This window comes from Manacus vitellinus, unplaced genomic scaffold (assembly GCF_001715985.3).
Source record: "Manacus vitellinus isolate BGI_N305 unplaced genomic scaffold, ASM171598v3 scaffold_31_pilon, whole genome shotgun sequence".
NCBI lineage: Eukaryota > Metazoa > Chordata > Aves > Passeriformes > Pipridae > Manacus > Manacus vitellinus.
In genome coordinates, this window is record NW_021940379.1 from 3759799 (window position 1) to 3783719 (window position 23921).

The following is a 23921-nucleotide window of genomic DNA, read 5'->3' on the forward strand; positions in this document are numbered from 1 at the left end:
TTTTTTTTTTTTTTTAATTTGCTTTCTAGAAATTTGAACAAATAGAAGTTTTATTTTCCAAAGGTTAAATCTCAGAGCTGAAGGTGTTGTAATGTTTATTATCATAGAGAAAACTATGCATGGGAGTGTCTTCCAAGGGCAGTGTGAGGCAAGGAGAGCCTGGGGCTTCAGGCAGGACCAAGTAGATCCGAAAAGGCAGTAAATGCCTACATAGCTGGGATGTGTCAGGTGAGACAAGGGGAAGATGATTGAAGTCCTTCACAGAGAAGGCATAAGCTTCCTCTCCTTCTCTGGAAGTCCTTATTTATCCCCAAATAGAGAACAAGGCAATTTTCTCATGTTAAGGGGAAATTTAAAAGGGATTTTAAAAATGGACAATGTCCATCAAAGGGCAGGGCCGGCACAGTCCTGGTTCCCACAGTAAACACGCTCCCTGTGTCCCAGTTTTTGGTGCTTCGGGTGTGATTTTCAGGAGCACTGAGCATTCAGGCCTCCCACTGCTTTAATCTGGAACTGCAGAGCCTCTGCCCCTCTGATGAATCAGGCTGAAGGTACCACACTGAACAGGTCACCCCGTGTCACGCAGGTATTTCAGAAGGTTGTCCTAGAAGTTTACCAAAAGCAACACTTTTTTTTTTTCCCCTTCAGTGTTATAATAGAACAGAAATAGCCTAAAGAGTTCCAACAGATGGAGGAGGACTTTTGATTAAAAAATAAATTCTGACTCACGATTCAGTTTTCTGGATGTAATAAAAAAAGAGTCCATGAATATGAATAGTGCTGGAAAGAATGGAGTGGAGATGAAGGGAGGTGAGAGGGAAAGGCACTGAAAGAGCTGAGCTGATTTACCTACTTGCCTCTAATGTCTGTCAGGAAAATTCTTTGGTTTTGCTGTAGCACTGATGAAAGAAAACAAGGCCATCAGTGGACTCATGAAATTTTCCTGTGATGGATTCCATCTGAAGAATACTTTCAAATTGTGCCTGTTAATAAAAAAATGCTGGGAAAACTTTGGCTAAATAGAGCTGAGCAGGGAAGTCAAAGATTCTTTTTTCCTACCTCCACCCCTTCTAAGTAAAAATTACCAGTAAGAACACGGAATGACATAAAAATTGTGCATCTCTTTGTGGAGACTGAAAATATATTTAAGGAAGTCATGTCCATGCATCAGACCCAATTTCTACATTTTAGAGTAAAGGGGAAATGAGGAACTAAAACATCCCTGACACCTCCCCAGCTCTGGTCTTGTACTGAAAGGGCCCACAGGGCACAAGGGTTGCAAAAACCACAAGATTTTCAAGACTCTGCATGGGTAGGGCAGTTCTTCATGAAATATCTGAAACCACAGCACTCTAATTTTAGAATCAGACCTTCTCAAGCTTCCTTTATGACAGCTCCTCTGGCCCTATAATCACATCATTGGTGGCTAAACATCTTGAACAAGGACAGAATATGAAACACACAATATGATTAAAACCTACATTATGGCTGATGTAATATCCCAGAACCTATTATTGTACTTGGGCAGGAGGAAAGAATCTAATTAAACATTTATTTAATATTAAAATACAAACCAAAGTATCAATGTTGGACAGTAATGCAGCAACATGTCAACTGGCAAATCTGGATTTTTCACCAAGAAAAATGCATTTCTGTTCACAAATACATGAAATGTTCACGATGGGAACACTGGCACGAAACTCAGCCTGGCACAGGAAACCAGTAACTTCAGGGAAGGAGTTCCAGTCCTGGAGAGTCAGCTGGAGTGGAGCTGTTCACTGGGAGACAGGGAGGCTGCTGTCAGGTGAATCCTGGTACTCACAGTATCAAACACTACTCACTGTGACTGCTGGAGACATGAGGGAATTCAGAGCAGTATTTTCCTACCACAGCCAGAGTGAAAGTATTGCTCACAGTTCTGTCACGATGAAAAATATCCATGTTAAAGGGTTTAGCTGAAAGGATTTACCACAGAGCAGCAGTTCTCTTTAACACAGGTAACTCATGTTGCTTTTTGTATTAGAGTTCAAAATCTCCTCTTGGCTAATATTTACATCACACCCTAAATATTTATAAAATGGTGGAGGAAAACCAAGTGCAAAAGGGTAACACTATCATTTTCTGAAAACAAGCTGCCTTTTAGTTTCTTATTCTTATTATAAATTCAATATCACTATTTAAAAATAATTAATATTTCTAAAAATATTACAATACAGGATAAACATTGATTCCTCAGGTGTAATAAAAATATGTTTAAAATAGAGGTTGCGGTTCCAAGTACAAAATATTGCTGTTTGTAAAGGGTAACATGGTTGTAAAACTACTTTTGAGGGCTTATAAAAATACAAAACAATTTGCATTTACTGAGTGCATAATTATATATTAGTGCAAAAAAAAAAACCAAAAGGAAAAGAGTATATTTGCAGTCAGGAGAGAACTGTCAGAGATTGGCAGAGGTCCGTAAAACATGGAATCTTTTCAGAGTCATTCTTATCAACCCCAAATCCCTATTAATTCTTTCCAAACGATCTTCCAGGGCTTCCTAAAAGGAAGAGTTAAAGACAAGAAAGAGAAAAAAACATTAATAATATAAAAAAATTCAATGATCCTTCTAAAATTAAGAAACTCCTGTTATTCCTGTATTCCTGGTATCCTTTTTGAGGCATTATCAGTATTCTGTTACCACCCAAAAACTAGAGCCAGACCTCCAAACTTCCCATAGAATTTTTATGTGTGTATTTGTAGGTTGTTGGTTTTTTGGCCGTGTGACTTATGAAACTCCAGGAGATAAACTTGACAAGAATTGGGACAGGCTGATAATTAGGGAGACACATTTAGCAAAGAGCTGATCACTACAGTGAGTGGCAGTATTGATTTTTTAATTTCAAACTGATTAATTGCAAACAAGAATTAGAATTTAGGAAATGCTGAAGCTGAAGGCTTCACAGAGACCTTTAAAACACAACTTTGAGACACTTGTTTCTATTAAAAGAGTCTGCAGAGCTTCCCAAAGAAGGCACTTTCCTGTATTCCACCTACACTACTTATTTTTACCTTCTTACTTTCCTCTTTATACTTTCAAGGAGACAAAAAACAACCAATCAAAAACTAAACTTTGCAATTTCTCCTACAGCACAACATCCTCTCCATGGTTTCAGGGATCTATTCCATAGGAACTGCATGCTGTTAATTTATTGCCTTTACCTACCTCTCAGTGTTATCACAAGAGCAGACTATTCTTGCAGCAAGTTGGCAAAATTCATCCCATGTACAAAAAATAGAAGATATGAACAATATAAAACAATAACATAAGACCCAAAACCAATCTAAAAATTGCCACAGAAATCACACTACACAGCAGAACTTTCCTCTACATATTCTCAAGTTGTGGAAGAGCAATTTAACAGGACAGTCAGATGTTGAGGCTTTTTCACCTGATTCAGTCTTGCTTGCAAGGTCATTCTTCCACCAGAACAAGGTATTCGACTCAGTGCAGCCTCAATCTAATAACAGAAAACACTTCAGCTGTAAATGAGAGTTTCAAGAGCCAATATGAGCCTTCCCAACTCCTCTTACAAGAAGAGAGGTGAGGTGTATGGATTACTGATACAGCTACAGTTTTGTCCTTTAACGCTCACTTCTGTGACCATAATAATGTTCCAATCCCCACTCACACTGTGTTGCCATTCCAGTGACTGTCCTTTAATGAAATTAGGGACAGAGAAGGTCTGGAAGTAGAGCAGGGAAGGATAATGGCACATTCCCAGCGTGACACTAACATTGTGCACGAATTTCAGCCACGCACTGCGTGGACATCCGGCTCCATCCCTCCCCTCTCGTACAACAATTATGTTTTGTCACAACCTGAAAACAAAAATAATCTTTGCCTGTTGCTTTTCTTGAGTCAGCTCATCAAAAAGCCTCTCTGTTTCAGCCAGAGTCGTGATCCTTGCTGTGTATTTGAAGTCCTCCTCCCCAGGCTCATATTTTTGAGCTGTGCTCCTCTCGTCCCAAGCTGCCGCCTTCTTCAGCCCGCTGTTGATGGATTCAGCACAAGAGCTGTGTCTGACACCTGAATGCTGCCTTCCTAGCAACAAAGCAGGGGGATTTTTAAATTTTTATATTTGTAATTGTCTGGGAAATGGTTACACAGGACAGAAAAACAAAGCAATAACAGCACAAGCAGCGCGATCGTGGCGGTATGTGAACCAAGGACAGTGAAGCAAAGCCTCAGTTCCTTGCCTTAAACAACTTCCCAGAAGAATGTAAAACATTTGTAGGGGTCATCTTTCAAGTGATCTTTGTAGCACAACATATTTTTTTGGCTAACAAACAGATTCCTCTATTGTGCTAATTAGGAATTACTTTTACTGGTACATTTCTAAATATCACCAGGCAGAGCAGCTGTCAGGCAAACACCAGGCTAAATAAATGCATCAATAAAAACAAAAGCAGAACATTGTGACAAGGATTAGAAAAGCAAGAAAAGATTTGCTTCAATCAATCATTTAAAAATCTGAAAGAGCTGGTTTTATTAGAGTTACTCTTTGCTATCTGTAACGCAATGTTTAGCAATAGAATTTTATTAGTATGACTCAGGTACATCTTAATATAGACCCCCCCTAAGATATGCATTGGATAACTGAGTTAAGCACAGGGAAATGTATTGCCCTTCTTCCTCAATTTAATTATTTTTCTTGTTCTGCCGTGTTTGTGCACACATATATATACATAAAAATAAAATACTGTATGAATGGTATATCTCTGGCTCCAGGGATAAGACAAGACTTTTAAAAGAGGATTTTTATAAGTTGGACTTTGTCAAATCAAGGGTCAGCTTTCCAGTTAAGCAGCTGTTACCACTGTGGAAGGAATTGTGGTACAAAAATATAGCAGATTTTCCCCCCACTTTGACAGATTACCTTCTGTTTCATCTAGTGAGAGAAACTGGAGCCTTTTCCTTGGGTTATTGTGCTGTAAAGTAGATGTAGCACCAGTTTCCAGGTCATCTAGAAGTATATCAAACCTACAGAGCAGGAAGCACACAGCAATGACTTGTTAGAAATCAGGGATCAGGCAATACAGAATTTTCTACTTTTTCACCTTTTGGTTAAACGAACAATTTTTTTTATAAAACTGTTTATATCCCACAGCCACTGCAAGTCTTCTGATTCCTGTTCACAGCACCATGCCCCAATGTCCTCCTATTTGCACACACCAAAACCTCTCCTTTGTGTGACTTTCTCTCAGAGCCTCACCAAGCTGTTGCTCCTGAACACCCTGAGCTCCTGTTTCATCATCCTCAGGAACTCTCAAGAGTGGTGCTGGACATTTCTTATTCCTCACACACATGTCCTACACTTTAATCTCACAGCTAAGTGTGTTCTCAAACTCTGTAATACAGCTTTGCCAAGCAAAGATTTTGATAGAAACCATAGTATTTAGGAAGTTAGCAGAAAGGTAAGTTTATGTGTATTTTAAAATGCTTGTAGGTACCAGGACAAGTAGGAAGGTCCTACTTTCAACTTTTATTCACATCCGATCTGCACTTACTCTACAGAACAATTCTTCTTTAACTACTTGTCACTGATCAATGTTGTGTCACTAGCAAACCCAACATCCCTTCTACATTTTCCTTGCCAGATTTTAAAAAGTAAAACTCAGCTTTATATTCAGAAAACTTCACATGACTCACTTTCTAGACAAGAACCAGCAGCACTGAGCCTCTATAATAAACATCCTCCTGCTCTAGTAATGATCAGAACACAACTGTAATCACCACACTCGTACCTTGTCACTGTGTTTTCATTCCTGCCAAGCAAATGGCTGAATCCAGGGGAGAGGTTTTCTTTTGGAGATCGTTTTGGGCTGTACGTCACAGACACCGGTGCCAACATTATCTCTCTTCTTGCTGCAAAAGACAAATTATGTTTATCTACCTTAAACCTCCCAATGCAGTACCTCCCACTCATGTGCTTACAGCTTAAAAGAATGCTTTTCAAAGCTGTCTAGGTGTTTATTTAAATTTGATGAAAAGTGCATCACAACACGGAGAAATGAAAATAAACTCAGAGCTCTCCCATTTGCTGTGATTACAGACATTCTCCTTTTCAGACTGTCAGAGTAATGCAGGAATCCTGCCTCTGTTTTGCTCTCTCCTAGAGCAGCCTGTCATTGTTTGCTCCTACTTTTCGAGTAACACAAAGCAAACTTGAGAAAAGCACTGACTTGGAGTGTTGGGTTTCCTGTTGGAAGGAGGAAGGGACGATGACCTCTGGCCTGAAGGGGAGCTGAACCTTTTGGGTCTGTGTTGGTCCTTCCCTTTCTCTGGGGTGGCAACTAAAGAAGCTTCAACAAACCCAACAGTTTGACGTCGATTTGATGTTTCTAGTTAAAAAAAAAAAAAGTTGTTATATTAATCAATCTTTTTCAATATGAGAACTCACAAATATTCTCCTGAGTAACAAATGACAAAGGCTGCACTTAAGTCTCCCTCACATCAACATATTTGTGCTGTTTTGTTCCAGTCTCTCTTCTACTCACAGAATAGACAGCTTAACTCATGGAAAAGGATCTTTGCAGAGGGGGGGCCTTTCTTTCCTTTTTTTAATAGAGAAACAGTGGAAATCAGACAAAAGCATCTTTTGAGAAAGAAAGCTGGAGAACCTGCCTGAGCCAAGAGTACAAGCATTTCAGAAAGACTTGATGTTTTCTCATGACAAGGCTCCTAAATCCCTGCTGTTACAACAGCTCAGTGCAGTCCCACACACACCAGCTTCCTTAATAACATTCCAATACAACACCATGAGAACAAAACTCAAGTGGATGTACAGCCAGAGCTTTCTTAGGGCTCCATTAACTGTTTATAAATACTGAGATATTCTTAGAAAAGAGGACATTGATGAGTCTCCAGCTTGAGACCCAACAGCAACCTTTGCCTTCCCTCTATTCTAAACAAGTCACTTAACTATCTAATTTTGAATTTTCTTTGAAAAACTCCAGCAGTTTGCATGCTAACACTGTTTTTATCCCTTCACTGAAGCCTGATGGACTTGAATGCTGAGAATACCAAAACTAAAAGATATGCAGACAAAGTAAAACATGCCCAGGAATATAAAAATAAGAGTTACTGGCTGGTGTGTCTTCTTTGTCTGTCTGTGTCCCCCAGTCTTTAAATACTTTTCCTTCTTCAAGTTCTTTAAAGGCTTTTATAATTGGTGCTTCTGACATCTCATTTTCTTTCTTTTCTATTGTGTTTGTTGAAGAGTCTTCCTGTGAAGAATCTTTTTCAGGAGGAGAGTGATACCTTAAAGGATGTGAAGCAGTGGAGGGAAAAAAATGATCAAATTTTTAATGGAGTGTTTTGGTTTTAAGTAATTGTACAGCACCTACAACATTGAGAATTTTTTTTAAACTCTATTTAACAAGTACAAAATCTAGAAATAGCAATCTAGTCAATACGAGTTTTTACAAGTGTTCTACTTTATTAATTTTAGAAGTGTTCCACTTGCCCTCATAGTGAATACTGAAGGAAACCAACTCACCTGGAAGGAATATAGTTTTCTTCTAATCTGTTATCTTTGGGGCTTTCCTGGCCTTCCAAAGGCTGGCCAGTGAAGATGGAATATTCAGCTCCTGGTATCAGCCACTTTCTCCTGCTGACATCAGGAGTTCCCAACTTGCTGTGGGAACAAAAAGCTTCAAAATTACAAAAGGCTTTGGAGTTTTTCTTTGTTGTTTTTTTTTGTTGTTGTTGTTGTTTTGTTGTTGTTGTTGTTTTTTGTTGTTGTTGTTTGTTTTTTATTTTAAAGAAAAAGCTGCTATTTATTCCAGTAAACAGAAAGAAATATACAATAAACTTGTAAATACCGTGGGAAAAAATAACTGTTTTTTAAAACATGTTTGTAAAGTAAAAGTGAAATATTTTTTTTTAAAAAAGTCCTATGTTGAGGTTTCAGTCTAAATTACACAATATGCTCAGAATGCAAAGCTCCACAATGATCTTCCTGTAATTTAATGCTGCTTACTCAGACCAAGGTTTGGGTAACAGTAGTTCCCAACTAATTACATGAAAACATTTGGTGGAGATTATTGCAGTAGTTCAGAGCATCTGATCCCAGCTTTCCTTTGGACACCAAATATTAGAAAAAGAAAAAAGAAAAAACAAAAACCAAGAAAAAGCCACCACTGATGATGTGAGAGTGATAAATATTGACTAATAAGCATCTGTTTCTATATTCTTATCCTGAAAAGTCAAAAGAACAATGTGATTTTTACACACAGCAAAGTAGATAATTAGAAAAAAAGGGTCTTGTTTACCCAAGCTATGAACCATAAGTACTATTGTGTAAATCTATCCTGCTGGGCATTCAATTGGAATGAGGCTTTCCTTGAGCCTCTGAGATCAGTTAGGGACAGATTAACTTCTAAATCCATATTGGCTCTTACATCCCCCTCCCTTATGAACATGGTGTGCCCTGCCCAGGTCTTCCTTTTTTCTGTTCATTGTTGAGGGATCTGGTTCAGAAATATTAAAAGAGCTCTAAACAGAAATCTGTCCCTCTAATATATTAATACATAAATTACTTGCATCTTTGTAATCAGATCTACCAAAATACATACAAGTGGATATCCACAAATCACATTAATTATCATTTTGAGCTTCACAGCATCAGTGCTGAACTGGGAGAGACACTGAAGAAACCATAACTAAGTAATGAAAAAAGAAGGGGGACAAAGTTTTTCAGGTCTTTAAAACAAAAAAAACCCTCAAACAAAAAAAAAAACAACAAAGAAACAAACAAACAAAAGAACACAGATCAATTTTAATTCTCTTAACATAAATTCCCAATTCAAACTGGAGTGTGCATTGTCACTGAACTCCCACCCTACTCTCAGGATATGTTAAGAGAATTAAATAAATTAAACTACAAACTATATTTAGAACCATAAAAAGTTGTGATCAGCCTTTCAAATCAATAACACACATGGAAAACCTCCAATGTCTTGTTGGAGTATTAGATTTTATTCCCAAATTCTTCGGTGAGTGTGGAAATCCCTACTCAGCTGAGCAACTGAGACCCATCTAACACTCATTTGGGAAGACCAGAGACACTCTGGTCCATTATCCAAAGTACTGATTTGGGTTTCATAATTTCTTGGCATGTGAAGTCTCTGAATTATGTTACATGTGTTTAATCCAGTTTAGCCTATGGACTGACCTCATGTTGATCCACTTTTAGCCAACACACGTTAAAAAGTATTCCAAACACAGGACCTGTTTTCCTGTTGTTGGAACACTCACTCACTTGGCACAAGAGGTTCTCAAACGGTTCTCGGTGATGTGGCGAAGTTTCAACTTATTTTCATGTTCCACCTGCTTGAGCTGAGCTTCAAGTTTTAAAATTGTCCTAAAGGGAAAGCAGTAAAGATGCATTAGGAGATGATTTCAATGACACAAAAGATACACCATATTTCTTAGTTTACTCATTTTTATTCAGATATCCTGGATGAAGCAGGAGAACAAGAGAAACTGCTGCATTTCTATGTATCTCTGTATCTATCTAAGTACAGATATAAATATGGATTGGAATTCCAAGTTAAATAAATCAGGTAACCTGGCTAGAAAGACAGGACCAGGAGATGTAGAAAAAAACCACATATCCTAAAATAACAAGATTTTTAGTGTGTACAAGTAACATCAAACAACGGGAATGCTTCATAAAATGTAATTAAACTGGCAAGATCTACAGCCTTCATTATCTAGGGGTAGCTGTTTAGGCCATAGTCTGTATTTCATATTGGTAAAAGAGTAATAAGTTTCACAGTTACCTTTTTAAATCAGAAATCTGTGTGTTTGCATCAAGCAATTTGTTTTCAGTTGTGTTTAATGTATCCTACAAGGACACAAAGAAAAAAGTGAAAAGCCCAGAAGTGCACTAAAAGAAAAACAAGTAACTCCACATCAGTCTCAAGAACACTCCATTAAATACACCTTCAAAGGGTCCATTAAATTTCCTTGGCTTTGATTTTGCAGTATTTTTGCTGTCTATGACTGGAAAATAATACTTTCCAAATTCCCCCTTTTCCCTCCAGGCCTCTGCAGATGGAGTAAGAAGCTCTCAGTAAAAATAAACATGGATCTTTCCATCTGAGCTTTTTTCAAAATGCATCAGCTAATTCAGCAAATTCTATGGCACATTATCACGTAGTTTGCAGGTTTGGTTTTTTAATTAACTGGAGTGCACCTACCTTTACTCTTTCATGTTCTTTTCCAAGGGACTCGTATTCTCCTAAAAGCTAAAACAGAACAAAAGAACACAAAAACTCACACTGAGACCATCCACAATTAACAGACTGCTGTAAAATCATCCCAATTGCTTGTCTAGGACATGCAGAAACACTACAGGGGATAACAAATACTATTAAAGGACATTTTTGTAAATTCTTCTTATCATCTTCTAATTGGAACAAGAAGTTATAGATGGGACAAGAGGAGACAGAGCTACTTACAGAATGTATTTCTAATTTTCAAATTCTCTCTCTCTAAAGAAACTGAATGAATGAACCACTAAAATTCCTCATTGACTTTAAAACTGACTTTGTATTTTGAAATCTCAATTGCAAAAAAAGAAATTAAAGCATGAAGTAGCTTTTCCAGCTAATACCCATTTGGCCAATCCATTTAAACATTCCATAAAGCTATTCCTGAAGAATTGGAGGAACAATTCCTTTGATTCAGCCTAAAATCACACACAATGAACAGTTTTATCAAGCTGTGATGAGGTATGAGAAATTTAGTCCATCTCCAACAAACTTAAGAGAGGAAAAAAATAACTTTCTAAAATAATTTCACGTACTATCTTCAAAAATAAAATTAACTAAGAGTAATAAATACCTGAGACTGACTACAGGAAGGGTTATCAAGTACACATAAGCTGCCTTAAATAATTGTTTTTAAATACCTATTAGTGTCACCCAGCCTCCAAGGAGTCAGCTGAGTCATTTCTGCTGTGTTAGCTGTGCATTAAGACTTTCCAGTTGGAAACTCGCAGCAGTTTCCACACCCAGGACGGACTTCCTGTTGTCCATTTTCTCACTTACATTCTGAAACATTTTGTTTTCTTCCTTTAGCCTCGTGTTTTTATTATCAGATAACTTGTAGGCCTTCTCAAAAGCTTCCTCCAGCTCCTTGAGCCTGGACTGCAGGCGGCTGATGGTGTTGTCCTTCTCCTTGTGGGTCGTGCGCATCTCCTCGAGCCGCTCCTGCAGAACCTTGGAAGTGCTGCTGAGGGCCTGGAAACGCTCCCTCCACTCTGCCTGGAGGAGAGAAAACATCCTTTACAAACACTTCCCCAGCAGATCATTTAGTTCAGTGCAAAGTGCAACCTGAAATCATGTAAACAGAAAACAAGGGTACACCCGGACATGAATTAAACAGGATTTTTTGCTCATTTCTGTGATGCTTCAAGAATGAAAGTGAAGACTGGAAACACCAGTCTTTATTGTTTATGTATTTATTTTACAGGACTTATAATATCTAGAGATGAAGCCTCTAATCTCAGATGATTGATTTGCTTCCCAGCATAGAAAAATGTCTAAGAAAGGTGGAATTGGTCTCTGCAGGTGTCCAACTTACAAGACAAAGTGTCCTGTGATTTGACTAATAAATCCAGCATTTATTTATGCATACCCAAAGAGGTCTGGCCTAGCCAAAACCAGTGTAAATATACTTAGAGAAAGAGTATTGTTGCCCCAGCACAGGTGAGATTTGCTTTTATCACAGCTTGAATAAGAAAGTAGTTAAAACCAAATCAATAAATTAGGAAATTTAGAGAGAAACATGATAAACACATCACAACATTTCACTCTTGAACTCTGTTTGATCCTTTCTAACCTGGAAAAAGGTTCATGAGTAAAAGTGCTGAGGATTCAGGTAGGGAATCCCAAGAAACTCAGCTGGGAAAATCACTGGTGTAACACACTGGCTGATGTCACATAGTAAGACAAAGATTGAAAATAAAAAGACAAAAGCATAGAAACACAGATCAGCTTAACAGTGAACAAGCTTTTCTCTCACTCTTTCACTTAAAAAGCAACTTGATTTAAGAACATACACTTACCACTTGCTTTTCCAGCAGATTATTCTTATTTTCCAGGGCTTTTATGCGAGCACTGGCTTCATTCAGAGCTGCATCCAACTGCTCACACCTATTGAGAACATACAGATTACACAAATCTTCAAATAACAAATCTACATTTTATAGCCTTATTTCCTTCCTCAAGCCTCCCCATGAATTTTGGTGCCCAGCCTGTGACCTCCTCCTACTTTGACTCAGTAAGACTGCCCAGAAGTCAGCTTTGACAGTAGACATTAGTGCTGGAAGTACAAAAGAGTCCCAGCTACCCACACACTTTCTCAATTATTCTGAAGGACATAAACTCTGTGAAGTATTTTAGCTGTCTAAACTTGCAATATGTATTTTGACTGGCAATAATGATACAAAAATCTCATCAATATTCTATATATAGCAACCTTTCAAGCTCCATCTAATGGAATACACAGGTGGGGCACACAGAGGGCAGCACAAACCCCCCAGTGAATTCAACATTGGTCCTGTATCATCTGGAGTTTTCACATGAAGGGTAAAGAAGGACAACATAGATCATTCCTATTCAAATTGCTTAGGATACCTCTGCCTGACAGCCATTCCTGAGGAAAGCTTGTACTGGCTCCAGCAACAATCAGGCCAAATAAACTGATTTTCATAGAATCATGGAGTGGTTTGGGTTGGAAGGGACCTTAAAGATCATCCAGTTCCACCCCCCTGCCATGGGCAGGGACACCTTCCACTATCCCAGGTTCCTCCAAGCCCCATCTAACCTGGCCTTGGACACTTCCAGAGACGGGGCAGCCACAGCTTGAACAGCTGCATTAAATAATGCAAAAGTTACATTTAAGAGGGAAATATTAGTATCACAGATCCATGAAATCTTCAGAACTGAAGAGTGACGTAAACTTTTCAAGACATTCTAACACAAGGATGCCCAGTTTTGAAAGTGTAAAGAACACCACCAAAAGAGGAAGACAACAGGGAAGGACAAACAGCACCTGTCAGCAAGACTTTGATTGATTTTCTTCAGGTCCTCAGCAGAAGCAGCTCTCTGACTTGCCTCCAGCTGCTGCTTTAAGCTCTGGATCTCCGAGTCATAGTAAGCTCGGAGATCAGCGATGTGTCGAGCGTGTTTCTCCCTCAGGTTCTGCCTGATCCTGGTTTTAAAATTAAGAATTAAAAAAAAAAAAAAAAATCCAGCTATCTGTATGTAATCATTTGGATATTTCATTCAGAGTGAACTCTGAGTACAAATCTCTCTCACAAAACTTTTTTCCATTCGAATGAAAGCAAAGTTTTGTCATCTAAGGCAGAGAATTCTTTGCATTAATACAACTAGAAATTATGATTATTATATACAAATAATACATACAAACACAATACAAAGTTTACAGGGCCTGACACATGGAATATATGCCCTGTCTGCCTGTCCACGTGCAAAGCATGAGAGCTTCAACAGTGAATATTTATTTTTCCTAAGTCCAGTAATTCTGTGCTTCTCCCACCATTTGACTCTAAAGAAGAAAACAGACCCCCTCCCAAACTGTGAAATTCTCTGCCTAAATAAACCCCCTCATGCAGTCTGTAAAGGAAGGATGTATTTTTGTTTTTATGTATAAAGAGAAATAACCAAATAAAACCTAGGAAATTGTTTTGCCTTCCAGTTAAGGCTTTGACGTCCAAGGAAGACAAAACACAAATATTGTGCCTTGGAATAAATTGTATGGTCTAAAGAAGACTAAATATTGTGGTCTAAAGAAAATTAATAGAATGGTTAAAGAAAGACAATTGTAAGAAGTGGAAAATGACTGTTCTATTTATACTCCAGCTATATTTTAAGGGGGGGAAAAAGAAGAAAAAAGGAGAAAAAAAGCAGGAATGTCCAGCTCTGTTCTAAGCAAACTGAATTCACATATTTTCTTTGGTTCACTACTATTGTTGTTTCACTTCTTCCATAAAAGTAACAACTCTGACTTTTAAAAAAGGAAAAATTACTTACTGTGACATTACCACAGGGTCTTCAACAGGTGCTGCTGAAAGACTATAATCTGGCAAAGTGTTGTCAGCACACTGAGTAACAGAGGATGGAGTTAAAGTCAGTGTTTCTTCCTCCTCAGTGCTGACTGAACTATCATGGTCAGCATCCCTGTATGCCTTTGGAAAAGGGGAGCTGCTCTTGTTTTCACTCTGGAATGGGTGATTTCTCCAGAAGTCCAAGTGCACAGCTCTGCTGCTGGCAGGGTGTTTGGGAGAATCATCTAACTGAGAAGAGTGACTTGTCTGGGAGAAAGAGTCTGTGTCACAATGACTTGAAAATCCTGGCTCTGCCATAGAGTCTGGAGAAAAGGGAGTAATGTCTTCAGGAATATTGAAAAAACAGCGTCCCTGGTTCTGCTGACCTGGTTTCATGTGCAGGGTTGGGTCCAACGTCAAGATCTAGGAAATAAGTTACAATGCTAAAAACCTGTGATTTAACTTTTCTTCTTTGAAATGGAGTTGATCTGAAGACACCAGTAAAGCATATAACACTGCAGGCATTACACTGAATATTACTGCAGTCATTTGGTAGTGACAATAGGAAGGTGCCTGTAACACTCAATGACAATACACATTCCCAAATTTCTAAGTTTCCATTAATAAAGAACATATCCAACATCTGTAGCTGTCTAGAAAACCTTTGAAATTTCACTTACACAAACAGAAGGTCTATGATATCTGTTTATATGTTGAAACAATAACTTTGTAGGTTACAAAAGCAATTCATGAATTATCTACACAATACAGTCACATCATTACTGGATTATGTACAGGACTGAGAGCTGTATAAAAAAAGAGAGATGATAAAGAATCATTTCCACAACCTGTGCCTGTCCTGTTTCATGGGAAGCACTAAGAAAATCCCTCTTGTGCCACTGCAGTTCCAGTGCATTCCACGAGCTGCAGCCTCAGCACAGGCAGAGCCGTCCCTGCACCATCCTCAAGGCTGTGCTGCAAAGGTGCCTCTTCACTCAGGGTGTTCTCAGAGGTTCTTTTCAGCTGGATCCTTTCCCGGGCTGGTTCATCCCTCGGCTGCTCAAACTGCTGTTCCAGCAAAACACTGGAGGTGGCAGCAGGGGCCAGTTCATGTGAAACCAGCCTGTATTCAACATATCCTCAACTGAGATGGGAAGTAAAGAAATTCATGTTACCTCTGGTGGGTGACTTGACTGGGAAGAAGGCAAAACATTCTGGTCTGGCATCTGCTTGTTTTCCCTTTGTCTTTTATGATAAATATCCTTCAGGGATGACAACTTCCTTTCCTCAGCAGAAGACAACTTCAACAGGCAAAATTGCTACATTACTTTTTCTGAACACAATCCTCCATCCCCAAAATAAATAAATAAAAAAGTTTTGGGGTGGGTTTAGCTAATAAAGCAGTTCAGGACAGAAGGCAGCTCTATTCAATGCACCCAGGCTAAAAAAGGGTCTTTAAGGAGGCACCTTTAATACACTAGTGAGTCACTTTTCATGTCCTACAGAGTTTCTTTTGAATAACAAAAGAAGGTCAATAAATTCCAAGTGAGGTTAGTTGGGGTACAGGAATAATGAAGGAGCAGAGTAGGAAAGACTGAGTTAACAATAGAGTTCTCACAGAGAAGTTAAATTCTGGAGGGCTGGTTCTTTCCATCATAGGAAAAAAAAAACCAAAGATGACAAGGAATTAGAGGACAACTTTTAACCACATACAAAGTTTACCTGATCTGGTGATACTTTTGTGGAGAAAACATCAGCAAACTCACTTCTGAAATTCTCTGGTAAACTGTGATACATCTCCTTTTCATCTAACTTCCAGTATGAAAGTCCTGACAAGAAGAAACATCAAAAGAAAAAAAAAAAAAAAAGATAAATTTCAAGCTTGAGGCTATAGAACACGAATCCCAAAATCCATTAGTGAAATGTTATTTTGTCTTGAACAAGAATGCTGTGTTAGTTATTTGCATCTATTGCTTAAGGATCTTATTAGAGCATTTGTTACCAGGAGTGACAAAAATCTCAGTGCAAGGCACAGGCAACATAACCAGCATCACATCACACAGCACCACAGTCACTGAGGGGTGTTGAGGGGAAAAATCCTCAATTATCACAGACTGTCATATTTCTAATGATTCCAGTGTAGCACTTAAAACTGGTAGCACCCAAGGGATAATCCCAGGCAGCCACTGGATACTGCAGACTCCTCAGTTTGGTGTTGAACAGCTCTCTGTAACATGCAAAAGGACAGACTGCCAGGACTAAGGGGTGGCACAAGAGGAACAGACACAGACTCAACCCCACTTCAGTTTTTTATGTGTGTCCCTCTCTCAGTGGCTTGTGAAGCAGCAATAATTATACACAGTTTGCAGGGCTGCATCTCTGTGCCCCTGTTTGTTACTGACAGGAATCCACCCTGTTATGATCAAAATATGGGAATTAGTTTTTTGGCTTTCATCAAAAAAAAAACCAAAAACCACAACCCCCAAACCATGAAAAACCATCACCCACCACCCCTCATATCCAGCCCCCAGAACAACAGAGCCAAACCATGAACACAGAAAAGCAATCTAAGAATCACCACATTACCAGGTCAATGATGCTCACATTTGAAGCATCATTTGATACCTTGCCATGATTTTAATAGTAATTATGTTATGAAACAGTTTTAAACACAAAGCTCAGCTTTGAATCTTGGGAAATTTGGAAAAAAAAAAAAAACAACTGCTGCATGTCCTACATCTGCCAGCAGTGATACAAAGGAGCTGCATCAGTTTGAAAAGAGGAGCAAGAAAAGCAGAATTATGCTAAATCAAAGCCTGTCAGTGCTTAAATCCTCCTCACCTCCCTGGAGTTACTGGAGATGCATTCCAGTAAGAGCACTGAAAAATGAGAATTCCAAAGAAAAGGAAATTTAAGTACAAGAAATTAACTCTACCTGAAGCTTCAGACACCAAGGAATTAGGACTTTCCTTCGGTTGGTTGAGGTAAAAAGTGTAAGGTGGCAAAGCAGCATCAGTAAGGTTTGTCTAAAATTACAATGGGAAAATAAATTTATAAGGAAAATCACAAGGCAAGGAAAAAAAAAATCAAGGGTATAATTTTTTTTAAATTGTACATAAATGTTACTACTCTTTTTAAGCAAAGAGATTAAATAGAGCATGATCCAAACCTACACAATTTATATTGAGAGCAATCACAGTTGAAAGGGAAGCTAAGATATGCCTCATAACTTTAAAATATTTATATTTTATACATATTTATACAGACATATGACATATTTATATATTTTTATATATATATTTCTATTTTCTCTAAAGTGCCTGTGTGCTTGTGGAGCATTTTTGGGATTAGCTGTTACAGAAATACACATTTTGGACAGTCATCTCAACTTTCTTGTTCCTTAAGAGGTACAAGTATACAGAGATGACTTAACAATAAAGAGTTACTTCCTTCCTCATCCTAAGATTGGAATTTCATATATTCAGTTGTTATGACTCCACCTATCCCAAATTTGGAGGTACCACTGTCTGTCATCTCAGACAGACAAGGTATTCCACATCCTTCTGCTCATCACTCCCAACTTTCCAAACATCCCCAGTTAACTAAAGCAAAACTTTGAAAAGGGTGGGACCAACACAGGAAAAAAAAATTCATATTATTTAAGATTTGCCCCAACTCTCCTCTTCCTTAACCAAAGGAAGAAGTGGCACTGATATAACAGCAGAGCAACTGAGGAAGGGCAGCTGCTTAAAAATGGTCATCTCACATTGCTCTTTTCTGCTCTGCTTGGGGCTTTTTGTTCCATTAGTGCAGCTCAACAATTGTACAAATCCACACACTTCATACAAGTGAGGACTGTAACAGGATAGTAACCACTGAGTTAACAAAAGTAAGAGAGAAAAAAATCAGAACTAAAGCTGTTCAAGTTTTTGCAGGAATTACCATCTCACCTCAAGGCTATTTTGTCCCTCTTAATGTTTTTATTTAGGTATTTCCTTTGCCTAAGGAGGAAGAAAGGAAAATGAAGGAGTAGCAACTGCATTCTTACAAAGGAACAGAAAGATCTTTTCGCTCTTTTCAAAATCTGAGTTTCTGGTACTAATTTCCTTATGCACCCTCTCCTGTAGCAGAGAGAGAAAAGAAAACCAACCACAGCAGATGAATTTGACTCCTGGTTTGAAAAATCCCCTTAGAGGAATATCTTGTTTCCTCTGGCAACAGAAGACTGAAGAGAGTAAACCCAAAGAGCTGCTCTCACCCTTCCTGGATCATCCTCCAACAGACCCTGCCTTGAATCAAGTGATTCTTATTTGCTAGTTCTGTTCTCTTGTAGAAGCCATTCACAGAGTTTCAGGAATTATTTCCTTAGAAATGGCATAAGGAGATAGGTTTGTGACATTGAATATGCTGGAAGTCCTTCTAAAGCTTCCTAGTTGGGTGTATGATGATTACTCATGCAATCATGTTGCATAACATACTTTTGGATCAGAAATATTATATGTGATTAAACATCCCTCCTCAAAATAATCAGATTTGTGGACATACACAATTATTAACTCAAAAGTATGAGCAAGGAGGAACCCAAACTCTTCTCAAAAGAAGTATTTTGAGCTGATTCAAACTGAGACTGCTGAGAACACTAAAAAAGCCCAAACCAAACTAAACAAAAAAATCTCTGCAACTTAAAATCCCAGTCTGGAAGAATGTTTGTCCTGGGCAAAGTGGTTAAAGCCTTAACAACACAAAGAATTTTATGTGCCAAAAGAGGCATCAGCAGCTGACAGATCCTTCAAAGATCCTTCAAAAAATTACAGGGCACCATAAATTGCCATGACCTGAAGCTTCAATTGACAATGTGGCCATTATCTCCACAAGGAAAGAACATGTGCCACTTGGGGAGGTTGAGACAAAGATTAGGAAATGAATAAAATAAGCCAAAATCACTGTGTGCCTGAGTATGGAATGGGGAAGTAAGTAAAACTTTGCCTACATGAACTTTAAATATATGAATGAGAATTGCTAAATGCTAAATATGAAAGGATGTGCTGGATGAGAACATACTGTAACTCTGCAAAAATACCAGTGACAAGAATAACATTAGAAAAACACAAGAAAATAAAAAGAGGCTTACATTCTCAAGTGGTGATTTCTTCACTTTCTCATTTTCTTGCATAGGGTTCACACACACTTCATCTGCAGTTATCCTTTTTGGTTGGTTTTGTTTCAACTTCTGTGCCCACGACGTTAAAGATTTACTGGATGGTAAGAAACACACACATATAAGGAAGGTATTTCCCCCAACACATCTACAACAAATAAACACTGCAGATGCAAACCTGCATCACGCAGAGACATCAGGCTAAACAAATATATTTATCTACCAAGCAGCAAAGTTTTTTACAATCAAGAGGTTCCATTCAATTCTTGCATGTTCCCAGTGACAAACAGCTGTTTACTCAATGGGAACTGTCTACAACAAATTAACATACTTGGAAAGTTTATCACTTACCTGGGTTTCTTCCCACATGGAGCTTCATCAACTTTATGCTCAAATTCAGCAGGAAAAACTAAAATGTTGTTCCTTCCCGGTGAACAATTTTCCTCTATTCTTTTTGGTAAAAGTTCTGTTTTATTTTGAACACTGGCTACAATTGCATCACTCTGCAGCCCTGCTCCATCCCTGTGTCCTTGGGAAGTTTTCTCCATGGAATCTGTGGCCCTGCTGGTGCTGTTGGCCGTGCCAGGGTTCAGCTCGGAGGTGGAGAGCGTTCCATACCCGCTGTTCATGGAGGCGTCGCTCCCGCAACATTCCTGCTGCAGGTCGGATGCGCTGGGCTGGCTTTCTGCTTCACTGGAGCTGAGCTGGTGGACGATGCTCTCGTGTTCCTCGAGGAGCTCGGATCGCATCCCCATTGGAATTGCTAGCGCTGGAAAAGCGTCTGGAAGCGTGGCAGGCAAACCCCGGCTCCTGCCGGCTCCCCAACTGCTGCTCCCAAACTTCACCAGCTGCCTGATCTCAGCCTGAATCAGCTGCACAAAAGGGAAAGGCAGGATTCCCATGAGATGGTGGCACAAATCACATCCATATTTTGATGCTTCATGTGATTAGTGACAGAATTAGAGCACTTGTTTCATAGGACTCCAGGATGTGCAGACACCCCATGCATGAAGGAGATCGGTACGTACTGCGCGCAACAGTCAAATGTCCATGGGAACAATCCCTCATTCCATGCAGTGAATTCCAGGTCTCAGGAGTCATTAATTCATGTAAAAAACATGCATGAATGTATTCACTGACTGCCTTCAGAACTACAGTCACCTCCCAGCCAGCTGAAGAAATACAAACTATCCACAAACGTGGGACAGAAATGTTTTGCTGATAAAGTAAGAAATAAAAAATAAGACAATTTCAGAGGAACCTACGTGTAACTCTAGTCAGGACCAAGCCTCAGATGTTTTATTGACTTGCAATAGAATTAACAATTGAATTTCAGCTCAGTCTTTCTATGCCAAAACCAAACAACAAACAAAAAGCTTGGGATGAAGTTTTCTTCCATAACAAGTTTTTTGTTCTATTAGTGATTTCAGTCATGAGTGCAGCAATTGTTTGCACTTTAATTCTGTGACTGAACTCTGTCAGAAAGGTAGGGAAGGGAGAACAAAAGGGAAAAAACAGAACTGGGGGTGAGAAGGGAGATCAGATTCCCTGCTGACATTTAATCTTTGTCATTAATACCCTGTGTTGGAAAAGTGAAAGGCTACAATTCCAGCTAAAGTGCATTTTAACTTCTCTTTGCATAGTCACAAATAATTGCAAGAGATGGAAAAACCCGGGAAAAATAAGATAAGGTTTCTAAAGTTTTGGGATCGTAGGAAAATTTGGTTTTAAATCCTTTTCATAAAGTCTGACCTTGGGATGATCCACAGGTGGTGACAGCTCATCTCCTATTCTTTAGGTCACATAAGCCAAGGACTGACCCCACTGATTCCAAAATGAACTCAAGGTCTTTTGATCCCTATTTTCACAAGGATGAAGATGTATTTTTATAAGCACAGTTGGTCTTGAAACCCAGCCTCGAGCAAGCCTTATCTCAGGCATGTCAATGCTGATGCAGCATCTTGCTTTTCCACCCCAAATAGATTATTATTTTTGTCTTTTTATTATTCTTAGTAGAAGGTGTTGAGTTGCCTGTGTTTTCAGCAGGTCTCTGGCACAGCAGTTAAAGTTTGGAATAGCTCCATTTACTTTATCTAATGCACTCATACAGCTGAGTGGTAGCTGTTAATTTTGTATTTAGTGTGGCAATTCATGCAGTTAGTTAAGTCCCTGCTGGCACCACGCCCTCAGCTCTTCCAGAGGTAGCCTTTCCTATTAAAAAAGACAAAAACCAGCCAAGCCAACACAATGGATTAGTAAAGACTATGATCAACAAGTGAATCAAACCACTACAGTAAGAGGAAGGGAATAACAAGGTAACAAAACACTGGTGGGACGAAAATGCCAAGATGGGAGGCACAGGGGAGGAGGTGAGGCAGGAGAAACAGGATAAAAGGACAGTACCTCTTGTTAACTCAGCTCAGGAACTGCTGATTATTACTAGTGTGGAGGGCACCAGGAAAGGGAAGGGAAAAACAGCAACCAAAATGATGAGGATATTAAGCACTGTATATTTATAGTATTACTGTCTCTAATACATACAAAAAGACATTTCTCCTGTTCTAAAGGATAAATGTGGTTCAGCAAAAATGTGAACCTTCACAAGGGTCATTTTTCATTATTAGAAAGGAGACTGTTCAACTGAAGGGTGAAATAAGTGTTCAGCTGTTACAGTGATGGTTTTCCTATGCTATGCTGTCTGGACAAGTAGTACAACATTTTCTAATGAAAAGAAAGCTACGATGGCTCAAAATCAGAAATTAAACAGTCTAACAGTTAACAAAAAACATCTTGTACCTACAAAATCAAGTTATCACGTGGGCATTCTAAACCAAATGCTTCTGAAAACAAAACAATTGAAAACAGATAATCAACAAATCTCTTCTGAAATGGTTCCTACCAGTTACTCTGTTAATTAGCCAAGGTTGTCTCAAATATGCATCCAGTAAACAGCATTCCAGTCATCCACTTCCATTACCTGCCTCTCTGCATTGTTTTGGAGGGGTGTGGGGTTGGAGGGAGAAAAGAAACATTCGGCCTCATCTACCCACATGGCCAAATCATTACTTACTTGGATTTGATGGTGGAACTGCTCTTGCTGGGCAACTATTTGTTGCTGACATTGCTTTTCTACCAGTCTCAGCAGCTGTAGCCACCTTGTCTATTAAATCACAAAGTAAAATAATTAAAGCACAGTCATACTGCATCTCTCACCTCTTCCTGTAGCTACAAATAGCTTTGCAATCCTATACTTAGGTGTTGACATAATGCAAAGCTGAGTAACAGCACCGTGGTTTCCCACCCCACCATCCCTGCAGCCCCCAATGTGTCAATCAATGGGAACTAAAAGAAGAAACAGCTGGCAGGAAAGTACAGGCAAATTTTGGAAAGGTAGATCCAGTTCAATTAATTAAAGGTAATTTTAAAATTGAGAATTAAACATCCCTCTGTCCAGGGAACCATTCACTTCAGTAAGAAACTCTTCAGCAATCCAGCTGAAGGTCATGATGCACAAATATGCAATAAAAAAAAAATTAATTAAAAAAATCAAATGTATAGCATTCCTAAAACATGGCAAAATCTGATGTTTAAAAACTATTTTATGCCAATGTTTATGGAGCCTGGTGCTTGAAGCACAGGACACAGACATCAATATTCTGTTTCTGGAGGTGTTAAAGAGAACCCAAATTAAGCATCTGCCAAGAGACACTGTGATGGATCACAGGCAGAAAGCTCAAAAATTCTGCAGGAACAAGCCCATGGTGTGGAAAACTAATGTTCCTTATGATGACTAAATATAATGATAACATATAAAATAAAAAAAGGACAAAAACCTTCAGAAAAGTGTTTGGGAGAATAAGTTCATTGAAACTCCATCATTTTTTTTTTTGTGTTGTTTTAAATCTGGAATCAAACTAATCACCTACACATCTTTACAAATGGAACATATAAATAAATCAAGCAAAACAGAACCATTTTTAGAAAGAAAAATTCTATTTTCTAGGATCACTTCAGATCAGTTTGAAGTGCTACAGTTTTAAAGGTTTAAATTTTTCAGTTCAAAAACTTTGTGGGGAAAATATTCATATCTGTATTGTAAAACATAAGATAGAGAGATAAAATAGTGGAAAAAGCTAAGATAAAATTGCAATAAAATCCAGCCAGGTGATTAGTTCATACGTGTAAGAGGATCTGTCCCATCAAGAAGAATAAACACATATATGTGTATATATAAATCCATATATGGATCTTGCTGCTGAACTACATCATTAGATTTGCCTTCCAAAATGCAGAGCAAATACATTAATACAACTTTTTTTAAATAAACCTGAACATCAGTTACCTCACAGCTCTTCACAATTTCCGTGTCAGCATTTCCAATGGCCTGGATGTCTTGCATAAAGGAGGCAAACAGTTCAACAGAACCAGGCTTTAATGAGGACCTGGTATTCCCTGAGTAACCAGAAACTCCATTGGGATTGGATGAAGGACTTCTAGTGAAACATGAGGAAAAATAGCTCAATTATTTATTGTGTCAGTTGTGCAACACAGTGGCCAAAACAATACACTACATATGCTGGGCAGCCAGAAAAGAATTATACACTTAATTTATACCAACACTCTCATCATCTTGAAAT

The 23921-nt window shown here is 38.6% G+C and overlaps 1 protein-coding gene across 6 annotated transcripts in view; it reads right to left on the bottom strand.

Annotated features, from left to right (window-relative positions):
* Positions 1-2343: 2343 nt before the first annotated feature.
* Positions 2344-23921, bottom strand: part of MPHOSPH9 (M-phase phosphoprotein 9) — a 24212-nt gene continuing 2634 nt past the window's right edge. For 3 of the 6 annotated variants that reach the window (XM_029961134.1, XM_018076418.2, XM_029961133.1), the window contains 22 exons: positions 23627-23777; positions 22355-22444; positions 19636-20156; positions 19258-19381; positions 17062-17152; positions 15849-15955; positions 15302-15427; positions 14113-14549; positions 13112-13270; positions 12123-12210; positions 11104-11319; positions 10252-10299; positions 9832-9896; positions 9309-9410; positions 7545-7682; positions 7131-7306; positions 6229-6387; positions 5791-5911; positions 4923-5026; positions 3888-4087; positions 3435-3503; positions 2344-2542 (listed from right to left, as the gene is read on the bottom strand). In XM_029961134.1, coding sequence (XP_029816994.1) covers positions 2441-2542; positions 3435-3503; positions 3888-4087; positions 4923-5026; positions 5791-5911; positions 6229-6387; positions 7131-7306; positions 7545-7682; positions 9309-9410; positions 9832-9896; positions 10252-10299; positions 11104-11319; positions 12123-12210; positions 13112-13270; positions 14113-14549; positions 15302-15427; positions 15849-15955; positions 17062-17152; positions 19258-19381; positions 19636-20156; positions 22355-22444; positions 23627-23777 — 3394 coding nt within the window. In that variant the 3' untranslated portion in view covers positions 2344-2440. Of the gene's footprint in view, positions 2543-3434; positions 3504-3887; positions 4088-4922; positions 5027-5790; positions 5912-6228; positions 6388-7130; positions 7307-7544; positions 7683-9308; positions 9411-9831; positions 9897-10251; positions 10300-11103; positions 11320-12122; positions 12211-13111; positions 13271-14112; positions 14550-15301; positions 15428-15848; positions 15956-17061; positions 17153-19257; positions 19382-19635; positions 20157-21687; positions 21724-22354; positions 22445-23626; positions 23778-23921 lie in introns of those variants that run through there. The other 3 variants (XM_018076421.1, XM_018076420.2, XM_018076422.2) reach the window with 3 other exon arrangements.